This window comes from Ruditapes philippinarum, unplaced genomic scaffold (assembly GCF_026571515.1).
Source record: "Ruditapes philippinarum isolate M1 unplaced genomic scaffold, ASM2657151v2 ctg8311_1_1_1_1, whole genome shotgun sequence".
NCBI lineage: Eukaryota > Metazoa > Mollusca > Bivalvia > Venerida > Veneridae > Ruditapes > Ruditapes philippinarum.
Window position 1 is genome coordinate 186,626 of NW_026865315.1, and position 24,491 is coordinate 211,116.

Consider the following 24,491-nt stretch of genomic DNA (forward strand, 5'->3'; position numbering starts at 1 on the left):
TATCCCGCTTGTCCATATGTGCAGAATATTGTTACATGTATCATGCGTAGAAAAACGAGACTAAAGTACTGTTTGGGTAACTTTCTGTGTAGTACGGGAAAGAGAATGCAGAACTAACCGTTTACATTTTAATTCTATTTTAATTCTATTATAATAATAAGTGTACAACAATCTACTCTGCTAAATTCCGAACTCCCCTGGTCAACTAGCTGTGTCAAGCTTTTTATACAATAATTATGTCAACATAGTTTTTTCATCATAATTGATGTACATGTACGTACTTGGAGTTATATATAGAACTGTTATCAATCATCCTTGACATATTTCAACCACCCAATGGGCATTTTGCACCAATATTGTAAAATAACATAATTACATAAATCATGTAATGTTTAATGTTCTTATTATGTAGTAAATACAAGTGTACATGTATATGCTCCAAAACTGTGTTGGTCATTCATTTGAATTATATAAACTATGTATGACTAATTGTACTAAAAGTGCATAATACAACACTTAACAATTTTGTAAACAATCTGATTGTTTAAATGAAATAAATTTATAATAAATCATTACTGTACTTTTACCCTTTTATTTACCCTTTTTATCGAATTTTAATGCAATTTTCAAAGAGAAGTTTGTCGTTACTTCCTGTTTATCGAAAATAAACAATGAGTGTGAAAGGAATGTAAAATAAACTGTTATCGGTTTGCAAACAAAAGCTACAAAAATCATAGAAAAGACAAAACATTTATTGAGACTTGCCCTAAAAATGACTATCCGGTCAAAGTTCCCTCTGAGTGGTTTAAAGATCCACAGTTGATCAAAAATAATCAAGCTGGACATTATTTGAGATTTCAACGATAAAACATGTGATATTCTATTCTTTCCGTATACTTTGAAACAAAAACAAATATTCGTAGATTTATTTAGATAGATTTGCCCTTATCGTTGACAAAGAAAGAGATAAAACTCATGTCAATAAGTACTCCCATGAGACGGAATTCCATGTTATTTTGAAATGCACGTTTATGCAAACCAGGAGATACTAATTAAAGCTCTGATAAAGTAGAAAAGTAAACATTACATTTGTATCAAAACATAGTGTTTAAAAGAAAGAAATATAAATATTCTTGTTTCATTCGTTTGTCATCAAAACATGAAAATTTAAAACTAAATCTGATTTTAAAACTTGATTATGTAGCAACTCCCTCCTTGCGCCACTGCCCTCAAACTAATGAACAAAAAACATTGATTTCTTCATGTAAATGAGATCTATAACTTGATTTACATGTATAGTAATTAAAGTGTAACAACTGGTAAAATCACCGTAAGAATAAATCCTACAATTAATGATCTGTGTTTTGAACATATACTGTATTTTTTTGCCATTTATAAAAAATAAACGTTTATTTGGATGACTTAAAAATAAAAGATAAAGAAAGATGTATGCCGCCAAAAAGATATATTACTCACAAAATATATATAATTGATATAATTCACCTAAATATATATAATTGATATAATTCACAAAAATAGATACAAGAGGGCCATCATGGCCCTAGATCGCTCCCCTCACCCTTCAACCGTATCCAAACAATGTCTTAGACAAGCAATCTGGCCATGTTTGATGGCAATTGTGTCAAAAATAGGACCTCTAGTGTGTTAAAAAGGTTTTGACATATTTGGCCAGTGTGACCTAGTTTTTTTTACCGGGGATGACCTTTATTTAAACTCGACCTAGAAGTCATCAAAACAACCTTCCTGACCGGTTTCTAGGAAATTTGGATCAAAACTGCAGCCACTAGAGTGTTAACAAGCTTTTTCTGTTTTTAGGTCCTGTGACCTAGTTTTTGACCCATCTTCAAAACTGACCTAGAAATCATCAAAACAACCTTCTTGATAAATTTCCAGAATATTTGGATAAAAACTGCAGCCACTAGAGTGTTAACAAGCTTTTTCTATTTTTAGCTCATGTGACATAGTTTGTGACCGGAGTTGACCCATCTTCAAATGTCCTAAAAATCATCAAAACAACCGTCTTCACAAATTTCCAGAATATTTGGATAAAAACTGCAGCCATAACAGTGTTATCAAGCTTTTTCTTTTTTTAGCTCCTGTGACCTAGTTTTGACCGGAGATGACCTATATTTGAACTTCACCTAGAAATAATCAAACAACCTTTCTGACCGATTTCCAGGATATTTGGATTAAAACTTCAGATGACCCATCTTCGAACTTGACCTAGAAACCATCAACACAACATTCTTGATAAATCTCCAGAAATTTTTAATCGAAACTGCAGCCACTAGAGTGTTAACAAGATTTTTCAATTTTTAGCTGCTGTGACCTAGATTTTGACCGGACATAACCCATCTTCGAACTTGACCTAGAAATCATCAAAACAACCTTGTTGATACATTTCCAGAATATTTGGATAAAAAATGCAGCCACTAGAGTGTTAACAAGATTTTTCAATTTTTAACTTCTGTGACCTAATTGTTGGCACGAGATAACTCATCTTCGAGCTTGACCTAGAAATTATCAAAACAATTTTTAAAAAAATTCCAGAATATATGGATCAAAAATGCAGCCACTAGAGTGTTATCAAGTTTTTTTTTTTCATTTTTACATTCTGTGACCTAGTTTTTGACCAGATATAACCAATCTTCGAACTTGACCTAGAAATTATCAAAGCAACCTTCTAGATAATTTTCCAGAATATTTTGATCAAAACTGTAGCCACTAGAGTGTTAACAAGATTTTTCAATTTTTAGCTGCTGTGGCCTAGTTTTTGACCCGAGAAAACCCATATTCGAACATAACCTAGAAATCATGAACAATTTTTAAAACAAGTTTCCAGATTATTTGGATTAAAATTGTAGCCACTAGAGTGTTAACAAGCTCTATTTGTATTTTTAGCTCCTGTGACCTAGTTTATGACCAGAGATGACCCATCTTCGAACCTGACCTAGAAATCATCAAAAAACCCTTTCTGACAAATTTCCGGAATATTTGGATCAACACTGCAGCCACTAGAGTGTTAACAAGCTTTTTTCTATTTCTAGCTCCTGTGACCTAGTTTTTGACCGAGATGATCCATCTTCGGACTTGGCATAGAAATCATCAAAACAATCTTTCTGACAAATTTCCAAAATATTTGGATCAAAACTGCAGCCGCTAGAGTGTTAACAAGCTTTTTTCTATTTTAGCTCATGTGACCTAGCTTTTGACCCGAGATAAACCATTCTCGAACTCAATCTGTATTTCATTTAGACAAACTTTCTGACAAAGTTTGATGATGATCCAATCAAAACTGTGACTGCTAGACTGTTGACAACCAAATTGTTGACGACGAACGACGCACGACGACGGACGCCGGACATAGCCCCATCACTATACCTCACCTTGACCACTTCGTGGTCAGGTGAGCTAATAATTTACCAAAAAAGATATAATTCACCAAAAAATTATCATTCACTAACATATTTAAGCGATTACAAGTTATGGTTTATTTGACAATCAAGGAAAACTATCGTACTACGAGTATCAAACCAAACAATACACGCTTGCAATATTTATAGTTTTTAAACGAATGAATAAGTTAAACAACTACAGTCTTACAATTTATTATTGATTGTGTATAACTGAACGCTTCAACGGAAAGGGGTAAATATCGATTAAATACGCATGCATAGTGAACAAAATGGCGGCTTTTCAGGTAAGATTAAAATGCAATTCATATACTTTATTTTAAACTTAAAAAATTAAAAAAAAAACAGTTTTATTTTGGATTATTTTCCGTTATGTGTTCACTAGCTCGTAACATGTCATTATGACGGTTCAGTCGCAACTGATTATCGCAATATTGCATTTATAAACATTAAAATATGTGATATACACATAAATGATGTTGTACTATAATATTGATTAATAATAATGATAATTTTAAAGATTGTGCAAAAGAAACAAGCAGGTTTGTTTTTACCAGAACTGTATTAATGTCAAAAATCAAATATAACTCGCCTGCAATTCTTAACCCTTTCGCTGCCAGAGGGATTATTGTTTTATTAATCACCTATTTGCCAGAGGGTTTTTTTAGAAATTACTATATTATTAATTAATATAATTATTATTATTATTTGTTATTAGTATTATAATAATTATATATGTTTCCAAGTATGCTAGTATAATAATAATTATTGTCGATGGTATAATTTTCTTTATATTTATTATTATTTTTATTACTTTTATTAATTTATTATTATTATTATGATTATTATAGAAACGGCAAAAGCCGTCCATATGGCAAATACGCCAAAAATAATGACATTGAAAGGGTTAATAGTTGAATTTATAATATGAAAAAGAGCCGTAAAAATACGTTTGTTGTATCGTTCCAAATTTGGTCAAAATGAAGGGTATTTTGTTACTATTGCAACGACAAATAATGCAAACGTCCGATGAATGTGGCATAAGGAAGATACGATTGCGTGCAGAAAACTTGTCGCATGATTGTCACAGTGTTTGGGTAAATAAATATCCAAAATTGGTAAACTGACAATCGCAATGAGATGTAACTATGATTTGTTTTCATGTTAATGCCATCGTAAGTAAACAAACATAGATGAATAAGTGTGGATTCTGTAAATAGTTATAATTTATCATAGCATCTGGCGACCATGTTATTATTTCACTTAATGTGTTCAACTAAATTAGTTATATAATCAGATGATTATAATATTCTTTTTATCACATCCCCACGATTTGTAGTAAAACAAACATGTTTTATAGAAGAGTATGAGACGTAAGAAGACCCCCATGAACCACTTAACTGTTAATAAAATGTCCCCTTTAGCATTTTTTTATTTCAATGAAATCCATTTATTGGTTTAGCTGGCAAAAGCTCAAAGAACAACTAACGTAGATTAATAGCTACATATTTGAATGTCCTACAATATTTAACGAGCAGAACAAACAATAATATCAGGTTAATTCAATGTAAGATTATAGACGCTCGTACAAGCTTGCTTCGTGATAATAATAAGCTATTCAATCAAATGATACACAAACACCCGTTACAATAGGAGTTTGTTGTGTAGACGGCTGTTTATTAATCATAACACGGACGGTTGTTTGCTGAAGAAAATGAACGTGTCATGGTCGTCTGCAGCGTTTAATGTTAGGACGTTATGTGCGGTAACTGGTATATTAACATATCGGTATTTTGTACCTTAAACCATTTTAACTTAGCTCATGAAGGCTAGTAAGATTTGCATTCATGATAATTAAATCTCGTACTTGTAATATGAATTGAATTGGCACAATAGAAATAATAGTAACAATACTGCCGCCTGTAACGTATATTTCGTATCTATACACATTCATAAAATTCCAAATCATTGCAAGTTCATTCACACAAATCTAGACTCCTTCTAGTTTTTAAATTGTCGCTGTCGCCCAGGGTTTGTTTATTCTACAGAACCACTGTGCAACGTATAGTTAGTTATTCGTTTTACAAGTATGTTTAAATCTACAGATATTTCAAATAAAAATAGGATTAGACTTACTTACGATGCATATCCATTTCGGTACCCGCTTTGCGAAATCTAATCAAACGGTACCCTCTTTGCACATGCACAGATCATTCCCTGCTCAAAAAACAAACAAAGATGGATAACAATTAAGTGAAATTTCATTGTAATAAGAAAAGGAGGTATGACACGTGGAAAAGATGTACACCACGATAATGATCTTGAAAAACAAACACTCTCCTCGACATATTTAAATGAGGTTTTAAATAATCTACAATAATGTCTCAATATTCCGTTAATATCGTTTGATTTGATTTTCTATAAAATACGTAATTTACTTACAGTTTGGCTCGTTAGAAATTGCTCGATACTTCGATATGTTTCACAATTACTGCGTTTTTTCACATTCCTACATACTTGATGTGCACTGTGCGTCCGAGATCTTGATTTGTTCTTAATATCAAAAAGAATTACGCAGCCATCTAATAGGGCTGGGGCGAGTATCCGAGTACTCGGATAATCACGAATCAAAGTGAAAAATCGAGTTTGAATATTCGTAAGCCCAGAGATCGTGGACCGTGATCTAATTTTTTTATATACATTCACTGTTTCTCACACTCTTAAAATCGAGAAAAATACGATTTGAGTTTGAATTATATGAAGTTTACCTAAATACAATTAGCCGGTTAAAGACCATGTACCATGATGTTGAGCTAGGAAGTAATTGGTTTTAAAAAACAAAACAAAAATACTCATCCAAAGAATAAAAACATAAACCTAGTTTATATTTATATATTTAATGTTTAGTATTGTTGTTTTTGTTTTTTAATAAACATGTTTTTATAACTAATGTACATGTTTTTATGGGTTTCTCGATAACAAAAGATTTGTGGTTCGATTTGTAAATCGTAAATGCTGAATCGTGGTTCGGATCGGATCATCACTTATCCGACGATCCATACCCCTACCATCTAAAGGAAACCTTCTTACATCCTTGTCTATACACAAACTAAGATTTGTCATTTCTCATAATGTTGTTTAATCTCATTTGGATATTTATAAAATCATATGTAAAACTTTCTGTAGATAACTTAAACAAATCTCGTTTCTAACAATGGTGTAAGCGGTTGCGTCCCTCAAGAGTCAGACATGACTGTAAGAAAATATCACTTCTCCATATATTAATTCAAAAGTATTTTATATTGTTTCAAATCTATTGTTTTTACACTATTTGAACAAAACTTTATTGAATATAAAAATATATATGGGATTTTATCTTTATTCGCTTATATGTTCATAATTATTTAATAACGAACGAAAATTGTGTTTTATTTACAATTTCAGATCAAATACAAGAGAAAAAGAAATCTACAAAAAAGCCTTTATATTAGGTCAAAGAATGCTTTCGGTGCACACTTTTTTGAACCCAAAGGTACTGTATATTAAGTGGATATTTATGCGTCACAAACATTTTGCAAATGTCAAAAAGTGGACTTTTTGCGTGCGGAAATATTTGTGGAAATATGATTTCCTGAAAATGATAGTAAAACTGTTTGTGATATCATTAATTAAGCAGGTTCATAACATAACTTTTATTCGACATTAAAATTATAACAACAAATAATAATCGATTTAGATCTACATTAATAGTGCAAAAGTGAGACACGTGATTTCTAAACCTAGAAATATATGTATGTATGTATGTATGTATGTATGTATGTATGTATGTATGTATGTATGTATGTATGTATGTATGTATGTATGTATGTATGTATGTATGTATGTATGTATGTATGTATGTATGTATGTATGTATGTATGTATGTATGTATGTATGTAGGGAAGTTCTATACATGACGAATGCCAATCACATTAAAATAAAATATGTATTTGATAACAATTATATGTAGATAACAAAATCAGTGTGCATAATAATCAGAAATGTATTGGCGGGGCGAGAACTCTGCTAGGTGTGAATAGGTTATTTTGTGCAAATTGTTTACCTTCCCTTGCAAAAATTGTTATCCCACTTTTTACACAATTGAGTATTAAACTGTCAATGTGTCAAACGTGTGCCAAATTAGAAACGCTAAATATTGTTATTTGCAGCTATAAACATTACTTTATATATACTATATCTAAAGCCATACAGAGCTTATTTAAGGACTTTAATTGATACAATTCATATGATTTGATTTATTTTGGAAGAGCATGATACCTTGACGAAAACAGTTCGAAAGTCAAGGTCTATTAAGATATGAAACATTGGTACCGTATCTCGAGATAATTGATTAATCTATGTCATCCTTTCAAAGATTTCGAAACTAAAAACCGACTATATAGATCTTTGGTGCTATGGTGATTCACCATTTGACTATATTTTAGCTATTTATTGCTTAGATGACAAATATTTCACTACATAATATTTAATTAAGTCACAAACAAAATATGTATGTTTAAATAGTTCAGAAAATTATAGGCATGTAGCAAACAATTACAGTGTACAACATAACACAAATTATACAAAGCATGTTAGTATAATGAATATGTTTAATAATATATTAAATGCTCTGAAGACGGTCTTTAAATGCACAAAATAAAACTTTGACATTTGTTTTTATTGTATTTACTTTAAGACTCTATGTGTTACAGAATGTTCCTAGGTCATTAAACATAGATTATAGCGCTTCTGGAGTATAGGCTGTTGTCGTCTGAAAACAGAAGCATGCGCAATGTTCAATCACCAAAGTTAATTATACCCGCAATATAAGCATAGATATTATTCATAATATCGTTTATGAAAAATAAGAATATTACATTTGGACTCGGGTCTCCCTGTTTCACAAAAATTTTGTGGAATTTGTTTATTATATTAAATTACGTCGTTAATATAACTTTACATGCTTTTAATTGCATTTTCGAATTTTGAGCTAACATTTTCTTGTAAAAGTTGATTAAAATGTACGCACGTTCTTATTTGATGAAGCATTTTTCGAAATCTACAACAGCAACATTTAAGTTCTTTTTAAGACATCGCTTTTACTATATTTGAGAGTAAATAAACTGCAATCTATTCTTTATTTATTCTTCCGGAACTCACACTGATGGTCCGTTATTTTTTATGTTTTAAAGACCATATAGTGAGACGAGTTAGTAGAGCTTGTGAATAGATTTTTGCTATGATATTTATCAATTTTTTCCTGAATCTTTCTTGATGACTTTACCACTTGTTTGTTTTTTTTAATTTTATTGTATTGTATTATTCTTTAAAGATATGTTATTTTCATGTAATTGCTGAATATTTTTATGTTTTATAAATTAAAGTATTTTTTGCTCTTTTATCCACTTTCTGTGCTTCATAACACTCTTGATTAAACCATGTTTTTTTAACATGTACTTTTTTGACTCGGTTACTTTCGGTTTTACTACTTTTTCCGAATGCGGATGTTGATATCTCTTTAAATATATCAATGAACACATTTGATATCACATTCATATCTTCATTTTGATCAATTTTAAGTTCAAGCTTATTTATATCATTTTGCTTTGATTTGGATTCTTTTGAAAATGTGTGATTTTAATTTCATCTTTTCTGATAATATTTTTAGTCAAGTTCATATTTACCTGATTTTGGTTTTTGTTTAATGTTAAGAATATGCCTTAATTGCAACTTATTCTTTTCAGTGGTTTACTAATTTTATTATTTATATTATTGTTTGAAATGTACATTGTTAGTTTGATAAAGAACCTTGTCACACATTTCTTGGTCATAGTTTGAAACATTCTTTCGTTATATGAATAACATATTGTGTTTTATTGTTAAAAGGTATTTGTGATTTTATTCAGACCAAACTCAAACAATGAGAAAAATTAATCTCAGCATTTAAACTGTCAAACTTATTCATGTAAGATGCTGTATGAAAGTGTATTACACAGGATAAAAGACACTTTGCCTAAAAAGAAATGATTTGCGCGATCAAATATTTGTAAATTGTTTCAATTCGTAAAAATTGCAAACATTTCTGCGTCGAATATTAACCACTTTTACAGTATTTCAACAATTTCAAAACATATATGCCATTGTTTTTTCATAATTCAATTTGTTCGAGTCTTGAAAAAGTTACAACATTTAAATAAAACTAATATGACAGAATAAAATAATTGAAAATACGTATTTTGTGCAGATATTAGCCCAATTAGAGCGAAACAGCATTTCAAAACTTTTCACTTTTGGGTCATCTGACTATTTTGGGAAAAAACGAGGGGAGAGAATGATCTGATAATTTCCGCACAAGTTATTGGTTCCGATCATCAAAGGGGGGGGGGAGTCGTAAAGTCAGTCCTGTCGCGCTTGCAGTGAGTGGTTATCTTGTAATAGATACCCCCATCTTGCACGGAAATAAAGAAAATTCTTATGAATACACAAAACAGATTTACGGATTCTGTGGCCGCTATAATTCCCAATCTCAGTAATTTAATAACTTCGTTCCTATATATGTAACTGCGCATTGGGGTTAGTTGCACAGCATGGGGATATTTGGTTCGGATTAATTAGGAAATTCTGAACTTACATGTATTTGTCAAAAGTAGCGGTCAAAATGATTTTATTCTCTCAAAAATCCGTCATTTTTAACACTAGCAAAGCACATCAAGAATTACTTTACGCCCCATCCCACCCCTGATCAAATGATAAACAAGTCTTTAAACATATTTCAAGATAGTATTTTAAGATATTTATTCAAAATTTTAATGCCTTAAATCACTATAAACATTGCAAATTGGAAAATATATTTTCATCTCAGTTCAGGATTTAAATATATCATTTATGATAAGCTTTCAAGAAGTTTATTTTCTATTTTTGACAAGAATATACTTTGAACTACATCGAAGATGAATTCGCCAAGTCAGTGACTAAATGCTGCTGGATGAACTGATTCAGGAAAGAAGGTCATAACTCAGAGACAATTATTTGCACCAAGAAAAAAATATGAAATGACTTTTAAAGGAAAGATTTATCAGCATCAAAACTTCAAAAACGGTTTATTCCCTTCGAGTACTTCAATATATCTTTCACATTGGATGTATATTTAACAAGAAGGTTTTTAAATGGAACTGGAGAAAGTAAAAGAAACGTTATAATCATTGTACAGGAATTTAGTGTTTAACGCTGCCTTTTTTTGTGTGAAATTTTGACTTTTAGAGTCAAGTGTAAGTGTAAATTTCTGAATGTGTGCCTTAAAAGAGAAAATGTGTATTTTGTCTAAGATTTGTCTTAGTTTTGGATGTTACTTTGACATGAATCGGATATTACTTATGTGATAAAAGGACGATTGATAAGGTAAGCTCATTTTATTTCAATGAAATGTTTTTTTCCTTTAACATAATAAGCAATCTTTCACCCTCTATAATACTCTCAAGTCAAATCCTAAAGCATATTTTTATAGTAACGCGGTTATACATTACTACAAAGAATGGAAACTCTTCGTAAATGCAGATAACAGACAATAGCGAGTTATATCTTCTTTATCATTTGGTTAAACAATTTCAATATAGCATTGCCAAACAGATATAAAATATGTTTAAACATAGGGTAACTAATTTAAAATGTGTGATATTTAAAAAAAGCATGTATGACAGTTGACAATATAATTATAAAATGTATCTCAAGAAAATGTAACCGTTGTAAACTGTTAAGAACGGAAATAACCGCACATTCCTAATTTAATATGTATTTTTTTTTTTGCATTTTATTTTTATTATCATGTCTTTATGTTAAGTTTGTATTGAAGAAAATTCAGGATTTGTCTTATGCAAAATCATGTTTGCATTTAAAAATTGTTTCTAAAACTAAAATATGTGTCAGTCATTTCACAGTAAAACAATGTTGTTTTTTTTTTTTGTTCTTTTTTCAATTTTATTTAGTTCAACGTAATAAAACTAGTACTAGTATTATGTTTCATAGGTTTTTGTTACGCATTTTTAGGGAAAATGACTTTGGTATAGTGTTATGCAAAATATTCGTTAGCAAACGATAAAAAAGTGCTCAACTAAATAATGCGATTTGTTAATTATTGTTATTGATATGGATTATTAAGATAATCCTATCGAATAGATGGGTAAACAAGTAAGACTCTTCTGATTAAAAAAAAATCTTTGTTTGGAATTTGTTATTCATTTTTAGGTACATTAAAATGCAACGGTAACTGCGCTTAGGAATTTAGCATGATAACGATATTCCGTTTATTAAAATTTCAATTTAACTGCCTTTCATGACCCATGTTTTAAGGAAACTGAGTTTGATGTCTTATATTAACTGATTTCTGTTTGCAGCATAACTGAGATTTACTTAGATTAATGTGTATAAGATTTAAGAATGTTCTTCAATGAAACGACATTCGCCCTTGTATAATACAATACAATATATATATATAATAGAATGTAAACATTTAAGATAAAACAAACTGTGTATATATTGATTCATATTTTATTAGAAATATTAATTTTGTAAATATTTCGTAATCACAGTGTTATACGGGTTTCCGGTGCGCGCCACTTGTGGGGATATGCTGGATGACTGATAAATGTAAACCCAAGATTTTAATTTTGAAAAGTTCATTATTCTGTGACAGTCAAGATGGAATATCTTTATATTTCAATACATTATAAATAATTATAATAATTATTCAGTAATTGCAATATCTAAATTAACAAATACATGGGGAATTAAACAATAACTCGCTTTGCGTGTGAGAAGATACCGAGATCTTGGTCGATGATAAAAATCCGAATTAACCGATACTAATAAAATAAACTTTTACATAGCTTTGAATTGTAACTGATGATTGAATAAAATCAACTATATCAATATAAATTATGTGAAAAAATATTACTTTGGAACAATTTATTAATAACTAAAATAATAGTATTTCATTTACAAATTTATATAAATTAATACTTTGAGTTAACATTTCTTATACAGTAAAACCTTAACCTTATATATGTATATTATCCTATGACAATTTAATTTTAATTTTAAATTACTTCAACAATAAGAAATATTCCAAGATCTCAGTTATTTAAGTCACAATAATATAAAATACAATGATTATTTAATATGCAAAGTATTGAAAAATCTGCAAAACACACTTGAGAGAAACAGCTTAAGATAAAATAAAACATATTTCTTACAGAGAAACATTGAATGGAAAACAGTAGATATAGAAAAATAAGTAACCCAACATACCTGATAAAATATACATACAAGAAAGTGATGCAAATGTAATCATAAAGGAAGATATTGAGATATTTGAAAAGGGAAAGGAAGTAAAACAATCTGATAGTCAAAAGATATGTGATGGCAGAACTGATAATTATTACCTCAAGGCCTATAATCACTTGATCATATAAAAAGTATTATCACCTGGAACCATAAACATCCCTTTATATATACCTTTAAGCAGGGTATTTGCAGGGTATATTAATTTTGCGTTTTAATCTGTAAATTAAATCTTAGTTATAATTTAAGCTTGACACATCTAATATGAAATGTAACAATAGTTGAAATAAAAATAATCAAGTACACAATTAAATGAATAAGAAAAAAACTTAAATAAGAAAGAGAAGTTTATATTTACAAATAAATTATACATTAAAGTATATGTGACTTACTGTTTAAGACTTTCAAAAGAAAAAATATACAAGATAGATTTAGATAATAACAACAGTGTGTTTAAAATAATTCGCTTTTTAAAATGAATAAAAAAAGAAAGAAAAAACAACAACAAAATAAATAAAGGAACGAAATAGAAATTTAAAAGAATAGAAAATAATCAAACAAAAGACAAATTAAATAAAAAGGACGGACAACAATAACAACGTCATCGTAATAAATTGGCAGAGCGTAGGGTTTGAACCTATGAGTTCAAATCATCAAAACTTACAGTGACGTTGATTTACCACTTGAGCCATTACGATGGTACACATTTCTCTTTGAATAAAACTTCATGTATATTATACAATTGTAAACACTTCAAATCTTGAATATACGTAACCGCGCATTGTGGGTTATAGTGGCAGTGCATTGGGATATTTGGTTTGGATTAAATATGAAATTCTGAACGTACATGTATTTGTCAAAAGTATCCGTCAAAATAAAAAATAAATTTCCCAAAGATCCGACATTTTAAACACAAGCAAAGCACACCAGGAATTATTTTACGGTCCCTTTTATCAAATAATATACAAATCTTTTAAGATATTTTAAGACAATATTTCAAGAAATGTATTCAAAATTTAAATGCCTTAAATAACTATAAACATTGTATTTGGGAAAATATCTTTTCATCTTAGTTAAAGAAATAAATATACCATTTATGATTACCTTTCAAAAAAATTATTTTCTATTTAGGACGAGAAAAGAGAAGAGAAAATAAGAAGCCGAATTCGCCAGGTCAGTAACTTCATTCTGCTACATAAACTGATTCAGGAAAATATGGTTATAACTCGGAGACAATGATTTGCACGAAGAAAAAATATGAAATGACTTATAAAGGAAGGATTAATCAGCAACAACATTTTAAAACGGCTTATTTCCTTCGAGTACATCAACATATCTTTAACAAAAAGTCTTAAAATGGATCTGGGAAAAGTAAAAAACATACAAAAAAAAACGTGATAATCATTTTAGGGGAGTTAAGTGTTTACAGTTGTGTTTTTTTCTGTGAAATTTTGACTTTTAGAGTCAAGTGTTAATGTTAAGTTTGTGAATGTGTGCCTTAAACGAGAAAATGTGTATTTTGTCGGAGACTTGTTGTAGTTTTGGATGTTACTTTGACATGATTCGGATAATACTTATCTGATAAAAGAACGTTTAGGAAGGTAAGCTCATTTTATTTCAATGACATTTTCTTTTCTTTAACATAATTATCATTCTTTTACCCTCTATAATACTCTCAAGTCAAATCCTAAAGCCTATTTTTTATAGTAACACAGTTATAAATTACTGACGATTACCAAGCAAAGCTCACTTATAGCATTACAATCTGCTTTCCTGTAACATAATGAGCAATCTTTTACCCTCTTACATACTCTCGAGTCAAATCCTAAGCCAATTAAGGTTATGTTGTAACCCAGTTATGTATAAATTACTACAATACAATAAAATAAAAACTCTTCAATGTAAAGTTTCGACGGAACAAACAGCAAATTCTTAATTAGATATGCTGTTTCTTTTCCATGTCATTTTTTCTGTCTTAAAGTTAAGTTTTTATTCAAGAAATGTCATGATTTGTCTTACGCCAAATCATGCTGGTAATAATATAAAAATTGTCTCTTTAACTAAAATATTTGTCAGTCTTTCAACAGTAAAACAATGTTGTGTTGTTCTTTTTTCAATTCAATGAAAACATTTGTCATGTTTCATAGTGATTCTTCGGAAAAAATGAATTTGATTTGATGTATTGTAAAATATTCGTTAGAAAACGATGAGAAAAATGCTTAAATAATAATGCGATTTGATAATTATTGTAATTGATATGAATTATTAAGATAATCCAATCGAATATATGGGTAATAAAGTAAAACTCTTCTGATTTATTAAAACAATGATCTCTGTTTGGGATTTTTTTTCATTTTGAAGTATATTCAAACGCAACAGAAACCGCGCATAGGAATTAAGCATAATAATTTTTCGTATATTAAAATTTCAAATGCATTTATGGCCCATTTTCGTTAAAGAAACTGAGTCTAAACTGATTTCAGTTTGTAGACTAACTGGAATTCAATAAGATCAATGTGTAAAAGATTTCAGAATTTTCTTCAATAAACCGACATTAACCCTGATGTCACACAAACATTAATTGCATGAGATATCTTGTAGAGATAGTTTAATGCAAAATTCGAGGGATTTTCCAAAAAGCCACGAACAACAGCGTTTATATTTGACAGACTGCCAAAATTTTATACTGAAATATACATCATTTCATTGCTGAGTTTACATGCAAAACTTCAACACGACATCATTGAATGTAAATATACAGAACAAAATAAAAGACTAAAAGGTAACACAAATTCAATGCGGGTTACGCTAACAAGTCATAAATTCATTACCTTACATTTAATTTAATAGTATTATGTCAATGCTTCTTCTGTTCAAAGTATCTAGTCTATGTAGGATACACCTTTGATGTTAAGATACCTACTTACTCAAGACATATGAAATTTGTAATTTATAGTGTTCAGCATATTGAATATTTCTCATTTTGTTTTACACTTCTAAGATACTGCAGGAAGTTTGTCTGCATCCGTTGACCTTTTCAATTTTCCCCACTGTTAATGATCGCTTGACTACGGTATCCAATTTGTGTTGTTTTGTTTTTGTCACCTATTACATGATTTTAAGAAGGCATTAACACACTTACGGGCGCATATCATTCTTGCACTTTTTCTAAATTATTTAAATACTTTTCCATAAGAAAGACCACATATGTCACTCAGCACTACTAAACATCTGCTGGGCCACGTCAACATTAAATATTGCTATTTATAAGCGCTGCACATGAAATATAAGAAGCATTGTAAACGTACCTCGTTCAATTTCCTTGATATCATGCCATACATGTATAGCGTCAGAACTACGGTAACTGTCAAGATCTTAATTTAAGACATATTTTCTATGATTCTATCGTCATAGGCAACATTTTTCTACTCTGTAAGGTTTGTAAAACGACAATATGTGGTGTGAGCCGCATATGCTCATCTCAGGTCAATATTAATGTTTAAAAATCTGGAGTATGTAATGTTTCTAATTTTCATCGTTTATTGATTGAGGTCGGATAAAGGACTTAGTCAAACAAGACGTGACCAGTGATTGCATCAGAACATTTTTTATTCACACCAGCATAATTATGAGTCATAAAAGGTAATTAAATGTTATACAGCAATAAGTATTAAAACTTTGAAATATCCACATACACAGTTCCTTCTTCACCTGGGTATATTCTACGAGACCGGTTCAATTGGGGGAAAAAACAGCCTAAAAAGTAATTTATTGAGATATTCGCATCTTGGATAACTCCATATGGCTCACAAGAGAGTTTCCGATAGTATTATAATATACATAGCATGGAAAAAGTATTGCTGTCATTTACATTTGGACACCTGTTTGTTGATGTGTGTGTGTCACTGAAAAGACAGAAATAAACAGCCTGTCGGATTGTTTAAATGGAGGCATTTACACTCGATAAGCCAAAGATGTCCATAGTTGATTATTTAGCAGAATTGTGTATTGACTTTGATTTTAATTTGATTTAAAAAATATAATAACGTTGGTAGTTTAAAAACAATCATTGCATCCCAGCATTCTAATTTTCAAACAAACCACTTAGATTTAAACATAAATTTTATTCAGAATACTTAATCGTTTTTATTTATCAAAGATCATAAACATAAAATGCACAATTTAAAATTCAAGCTAAATAAACTCGTATATATTCTATTGTACTCCCATAAACATAATTTCGTTACAAATAAAATACAAGTGCCCAGCCCAAAAGGGCAAATAAAACACATTCAATATTGAATAAAAATAGATTGAGCATGGTTACATTTTAAATAGTATTACAAATGAGTAAGTAATATGTTTTTGAAATGAAAAGTGAAACTAACAAAAAGTAGGAAAAAGAGGTTATATAATAACCATACAGAACAAATGTTTTTGACGATGAGCATCATGTTTAAATTCATCATAGTTTAGATTAAATCAAACACATTATAAGTATCCAATTTGAAATATATTACAAAACTGAACGAATGGATATGCTTACGTATGGGAAATTGACCGTGATTCCTAACGGTTATGACGTCTAGTTACACTCTTTACCAAAAAACGATAAAACATATTGCTTTTAAAAAGCTAGTTGGGTTCCTTTTTAACATGTTATTATTTTTATAGGATGCCGTATTACCCCGCCAGCTATAGCTAAGTGACATACATGTACAATGCCTGGGGAAATCACTGAACATAATACGTCTTTGCTAATTTATCTTACCAAATAAATATGAAATTGTTATACATGTAAAACAGTTATAATTATAAATCTCACTCTCGATGTCGCCACAGCCATTGCTATGAATTTCTAAATTTGAATATGTTATAGCATTTATTATAAATGAAACACATTGGATTTTAATTTTATAATAAATATTATATCAAAATAGTTTTAAAAAGTCTAATTTGAATTCTATTTTCCAGTAAATATTATGTGATATGAGCAACAGCTACTGTTCGAATGGTCAACTATGTTTTAATTTGATAATTAAATAACAATACAAATTTAGCAGCATATTAATTCAGAATTTGATTTGCTAATTAAAAAATGAAAATACATCAAGAGAATGATCTTTTGTATGCCATGCACAGTAATCAGTTGCCATAAAATGTATTAACCAAAGATTCTCTTTTGAAAAATATAAAACATATAAAACGATTATGGTAGTTAAGCGAGTGTACGTATACTTTGCCACTTTTTACAAATTATTCGAGTCTATTGGTTAACGGCACACGACTAACGCATGTAAGTCACGCCGATGTGAACACGACCTTCTTAATTGAAAAGACAACCATCTGCCGACTTTGATACTTGGCCTTTAAGCGTGTTTATTCTGAATGTTAAATATGTGATAAATTGTATTTTTACTTAATATCCGCATTTCTATTGAACTCTTATTTATATTTACGTACAGATGGTTCTCATTTATGATTTAGTACGTGGAATTATTTTTACTTTTAGTAACATATTCTCTTACTGCAGCTGAAGAACAGATTATGGTTATGGTATTTTATGACTTACAAACTTTAACTGAAAAATGTGGGATCTGGAACAATAAGCAAGTGCTAGTATTCACGCGCAAAAAAACAACGCTCAATTTTGTAAAGTTCACTTAGTCAAGAACATCTGTTCGATTGCTTGTTTGCGATTTCTTTACCGTTTCCAGATGAACCAGTTAAGTTGAACATACGTACAATTCTACCATATTCAATTTTCAATTTTGCATAAAAAATCATTTTAAATAAATTTTCAAACACATCCGCTGTTTGATCAGGCATCTGTCATGTTAACTTTATGGAAATTATTTCACATTCTTAACCATTTAATGCAACATTTGCCTTTATCGTGATATTCCTTTCTTTTCTCTGTACTAATCGCAAGTGTCCCATATAGTTATAAATTCATTTGACCGATAAAAAGATGCGTAGAACATTTCTATGCAAGTTTTATGTTTTTCTTTGCGACGAACACGCCGCTCTATGCAATGAACACTGCTGTATAGCGTTAATCAAAAATGGCCGGTTAAACACCGAAACTAAAGTAGAAAGTTAAAATCGAATTCACTCAAGGTTATGTTTCAACTTATTTCTCTATCATAACAAAATCGACTTCTACAAGAGTGTCATTTCTCAAAGACAAATGACTGGTGAAGAATTTCCCACAATCATAACTTTTGAGACTGTCATGTTATAAACATTTTCAAACACAATCAACAGAAAAAAATGATGATAGAATATTGACGAAATATACAAAAGTTAATTTAAACAGATCACATTTTCACACCTACCCTGTTGGACTAATTTCTTTTTGAACCAGCGGGATACCAAATATCTCATGTGTCATGTAAAATGAATACACCAGGTGAAATATAATTTCGTCGGTGGAGTTATATAGTTTGTCTCATCTACATAATTACATTAATACAAAGAATAGTGCTGCTTCCAAATTACCGAATTTGGATTATGTTTAAATAAACAATAAACATGACAATAGCTAATTAGATTTTACAATGTAATTGGCTAAAAATAAAGGTTTTGGAAAATCTGAAGAAAAAAAATGGAAACGAAACTTGGTTAAGAATTAAAAGATATGACCTTGCATCTAAACAGTACATTTCAAACAAATTATTTTTTTGTATGACGAAAAATGCATTGTAAACATTCTGTTAAAACTGTATTATTTTATCATAGAGGTGTAATCATAGTTTGCAGATATTTTAGCTCATAATATCATACTTGTGAGTGTTTGATTGCTGATATGTAATTACATCTTCATGAAAACAACGATAGTGATTTTCATCTGCTTTAGCACTTCTTTTTTTCACAGCGTTTGATTTTAATACATTTACTTATGGAGATTTATAACATTCCACTCTGTACTTCCCACATGAATATGACTTTTCAAGTTATTTAGATGACTTTTTAGGCTAATGTTATTTTATCTGAAAACAAAAAACAAAAAAGAATAATAATATTCTCTCAAAATGATTAAATATGCGTTTGAAATATAAATATCAAACTTCGAAAATATCCTATAAATTTGATAAATGTTCCCTTTGGAACACATACATCTATCTTATAGGTGGAAATGGATTCATGTTCATTTAAAAAATAATTACGGTATATCATGCCTCATTTGATTTGCATTTTCTGTCTGTTAAACGATTAAAAGAAGTTTTATTTCGTAGAGAAAACAAAGATTACAAATAAGATTACCTTTAACTTATATTTCCTGTTAATTGAGCGACAGACCTGAAATCAAATCCCAAAGTATGGGACCATGTGTCAATGATGTATGCCAAATATCAAGAGGCTGTGATAAGTAGTTGCTGAGAAAACTGTTACGAAAATTTACTACCATTGACCATTTATGTTGAAAATTTAAATATATATTTGTCATAGATAAAAAAATTGATATATATACATTTTTTTTTAAAAGTGAGATCAATTTCATGAATTGCATTGGCTTTCATTGCCAGACCTAGGAATAAAACAAGATAACACAAGCTATTGGTATGTAACTTTGTTTATTACCTTCTTCATTTACAACTTGGATAATGTGTTCTGTGTTCCTCTGCGGGGTCATCCGCTTCTGTAAATCCATAAAGCCTCCCTCCACATTTGTAGCATTCAACCATATCATTAACTGTCGTTCCGTTCACAGTATATACACCTATATATCACAAAGATATTAAAATAAACGATATATGAATTTAAGAGCAATTATGTGTACTTCTAAACATGGTCGCATTGTGTTGCTTATCTTTCTTTACTTTTTTCTAATATCATGCGTGTTTTGATAAATAATTTCAATTATTTGCTTGAAATGAAGGTACACTGTAGTTAAATGTCAACTATCGGCTGTTGTGCGTCATTGTCCGCATATTGACAACATTAGCTCTAAGACATCTACATTGCAAGGATATCCCTTTATTAGAGATATAACAACGCATATAAATGAGATAAATTTTAAAATATCGCTTTATAATGTTACATACTAGGCAGAAAATACATTTACTATGGAAGGAAGGCCAAGAGTAAAAAATATACCTAAACCTTTATTAGATCTTATTCATGGCATTTCTTGCATAGCAAATATGTACGTACTATACCCTACAACGCTACCATTAGCGAAATAATGAAAACAATATGAGCATTTTCCTCATAAAATGACATACTCTGGATTTTTAATTTAACTGAAAGTTGTTTTAAATGTATCAATCATGCCTCTAACGTCCATGTTCAGGGATAAAACGAATGATATCGTGTAGCATTTAGTTTATTAATCGTTTATGAAATACACTTAAATCATATAAATATTATATAGGAAAGTCTTTTACCATTCGTTTAATACATTCTAGTGGTGAGTGTTAAATACATTATGATCTTGAATCATGCACTTTTGTTCAAAACCTTAAATCTTAGTGTGCTGAAAATGATTTTATAAAAGAACATCTTCGATATTTGTAAGACTCCATAAAACATGACCATACATGCCGATTAATCTATAAGAACTTATACCACGTATTCAAGAGAAACATTTAATTTATTGCTTATTTATGTATCAAAATATATTTTGATTTACCTTTGAAAATGAGACCTGCACTGGCCATCATTTCAGCAGTTGGATTTGTATGTGGCCAATCTACCCGTTTATCAAAGAAGGTTGCTAGACGCATATTAACATCCTCAAACTTATCTTCACCACGGATTGATGACTTTTGTATAGAGGATCCGGATAAGGCAAGAGTTCCTTCAATGCATGTTTCTTCGTTTACATATGGTCCACTTCCCTGCTGTCTTATATTCTCGTTTGCCATAATAACAGGTCGTTTTTGTCCAGTGTATGCTGCCATCGCATTGTAATCACAGTCAGGTCTTCGTCGAATAGAATTTTTTGCCTTTGGTTTTCCTGACGGAGCAATTGCTTCTGGGGAGCCATAAGGGTTATGTTCTTCTTCAGCAGAATCTGACCCAGAACCTTGGTCATTAAGATTTTGAGAACATTGATAAAGCTCGAAACCTTGATTTTGGCTACTGATACAATTTAATGTAGACTGCACTTGAGACCTTTCCGGCGGAAAACACACTTTATATGTTTTTTCAAAGCAAGCAATGTTTCTCACTGACTCGCGCGTTTCATCTTCTCTAATATAGAGAAGACTTGCGTTGTCTGTTTCAACACATTCAGTTAAGTCTTTATTTGTAGAAGCCATATTTTATTGCTGCCTCTGTAAATAAAACATATGTACAGTTTATCATTCACTTATTTAATCATATCAAAAAACCTTAAATATATACTGTCTAAGAACGGATTAGTCTTCTTGGATTGGATGACACATTTAGAATTTTCACAATTTACTGAAATGGAGCATTAAATCTATTCAATTATTACCTAGTACCATTCAAACAATAGCCTGTATTTATAAATAAAGATAATATTTCACTGGTGATGTTTGTTTGGACCTATCTCCGCAGTCACTTAACCTTACAAGTTTTACTAAATAAAGAAATAGTAATTTTAATTCCCGACTGGTAAAAATAGAAAAAAAAACTAATTAATATCCGATATCAGTTTTCATGGAGGGATTTCTTCTTGTGCTAGGGTCGAAACAGCTTCACCTGGACTACAATCCATGTGCTCACCAATTAGCTAAGGAGGATAATTTTAAAATTAGAAGTAGAGTTCACATCAAAGTTAAGTCTAATGGCGGTAAGATAAATTATTTGTATAGGACAAATGTTACAAATTTAAATTGTGTTACCGTATATTTAAATGAAAATGATATTGTTAAGTTATTGTGAGATATGAATATTATCATAATACTTGATCTAATAAGCACGTTTTTTATACTTTTAATAATAATTGCAAAGTGGTACAGAAATACACAATTTTATCTGTTTATAACTTTTAACTTTAAAATTAAAACTCTGTTGGCGTTCCATTTTTAAGACAATAAATACGTACGAAGAAGAAAAATTACTCAATATACATATGCGTATTTACAATATAAAGTTAATTTCATTTTTTTATTTTGCTGTAAAACGTATGTTTGAGACAACGATAATATATTAATATGTACATTTTGTTTATAGAGCTAATTCGCAATCGTATAAACTTCAAAACATTAAATTTGTTACAAGCTTATTAATTAGCGTATAAACGTTTTATTTACTGTTATGTATTCACGACAAGGTTTATGTAACTTTATTTAAAGCATTCAACGTAGTATGTCAATTTTACTTCCTTATTTGAGTCATGATTTAATCGAAAAATCGGTGACACAATTATTTCAATAGACAGAATATTTCACAAAAATATCTTTACAATCCAGGCACGGATCCAGGATTGGTAAACAAAATAACAAGAGGCAATGCATATACCAGATCTCACTAGTTTTCAAAGTAGAATATGTTCTGCCATAAGTTATGGTTTTTAATAAAATATATTTCTATTAATATCATATATCATTATATTACTAAAATATATAGTTGGTAAAAATATCAGAGATATTTTAATTGTTACCAAATAACAGAAGAAAGAGGAGGCCATGACCCCTTGCGAACCCCTTCCGCTCTATAACTATTCGTTTCATTCGTTACAAATTATTCATATATGACATATGAGAAATAAATTCGTATGGTGAAAGGCATTGGAAAAGAAAGAATTCAATCTTTTTATCATTTTTCTGTTTGCCCGATATGAGTTTTTTGTTGTTTTTTTTACTTTCGTTTTCGTTTTTTCGATCACAATGTAACAAAATTATAACACTTAAAAATAATTCATTCTAAGTATACTTCTCAACGTGTTGGTATTGGTTTCAGTAAAAACGATTTTTAATTCCTTACCTGCTGTTATTAAATCCAAAGCGATAATGAATACCTTACAAGTAGATCCATGTCATATAACCAACAACTGTGTTATGATTGGCTGATTATCAGCTACGGTTTAACAGTGTAGATAATTTATCTATCAACAGTGTAGATAATTTATCTATCAACAAAGGTGTTTAAGGTTTATATTAATAAAAAGTTTATTTGAGACATTAAGGGGTACATATAAATGAAGATTCTCTTTCCTTATAATTTGTTTGCACTTAAACTATTAAAATTGGCAATTCATTGTTTCACGGATATGATTTGATCTATATCAAATATAGCGCTAGTTTAATCGGTAATGTTTGCATTTTAAACATATTGTGAATGTTCGTAGTGATAATCGGGAAGAAAAAATGTTAAAATATATAGCAAGGGAATCAATGAAATAAGAACGAAAATGCACTGATATGATCATAAATCTTTTTAATGTATACGAATACTGATCCGTTATTTTTCAAGTCGTATGAATATTAAATGAACACTATTATATACATACATATATAAACATAATTATATAGATAGAGAGCTACGCATTTTGGGTTCAGCTTTTGACATCAGAGTGCGTAACACAGGAATATATTCAATTTTTTAAAATCAAACAAACGACTGCACTTTGTGGTCATACAAATTAAATCAATACAAACGAATTTTCGAGATATTTTAAAGTAGTATCTTACAAACAAGAAATGAAGTAGCCGAAATGCATTATGTCGGATGAAAATAGCAGTGTATTCTATTTTGTTATATCAAGGG

General features: G+C 29.7%; 1 protein-coding gene across 2 annotated transcripts in view; it reads right to left on the reverse strand.

The window, feature by feature from the left end:
- LOC132728594 (uncharacterized) overlaps positions 1–23,780 on the reverse strand; it is a 46,560-nt gene extending 22,780 nt beyond the window's left edge. The window contains exons 1-5 of one of the 2 annotated variants that reach the window (XM_060714259.1): positions 23,709–23,780; positions 21,445–22,090; positions 20,394–20,532; positions 20,076–20,111; positions 17,345–19,801 (exon numbers count right to left, since the gene is read on the reverse strand). In XM_060714259.1, coding sequence (XP_060570242.1) covers positions 20,399–20,532; positions 21,445–22,075 — 765 coding nt within the window. In that variant the 5' untranslated portion in view covers positions 22,076–22,090; positions 23,709–23,780 and the 3' untranslated portion in view covers positions 17,345–19,801; positions 20,076–20,111; positions 20,394–20,398. Of the gene's footprint in view, positions 1–17,344; positions 19,802–20,075; positions 20,112–20,393; positions 20,533–21,444; positions 22,091–23,708 lie in introns of those variants that run through there. The other variant, XM_060714260.1, reaches the window with a different exon arrangement.
- Positions 23,781–24,491: the final 711 nt, after the last annotated feature.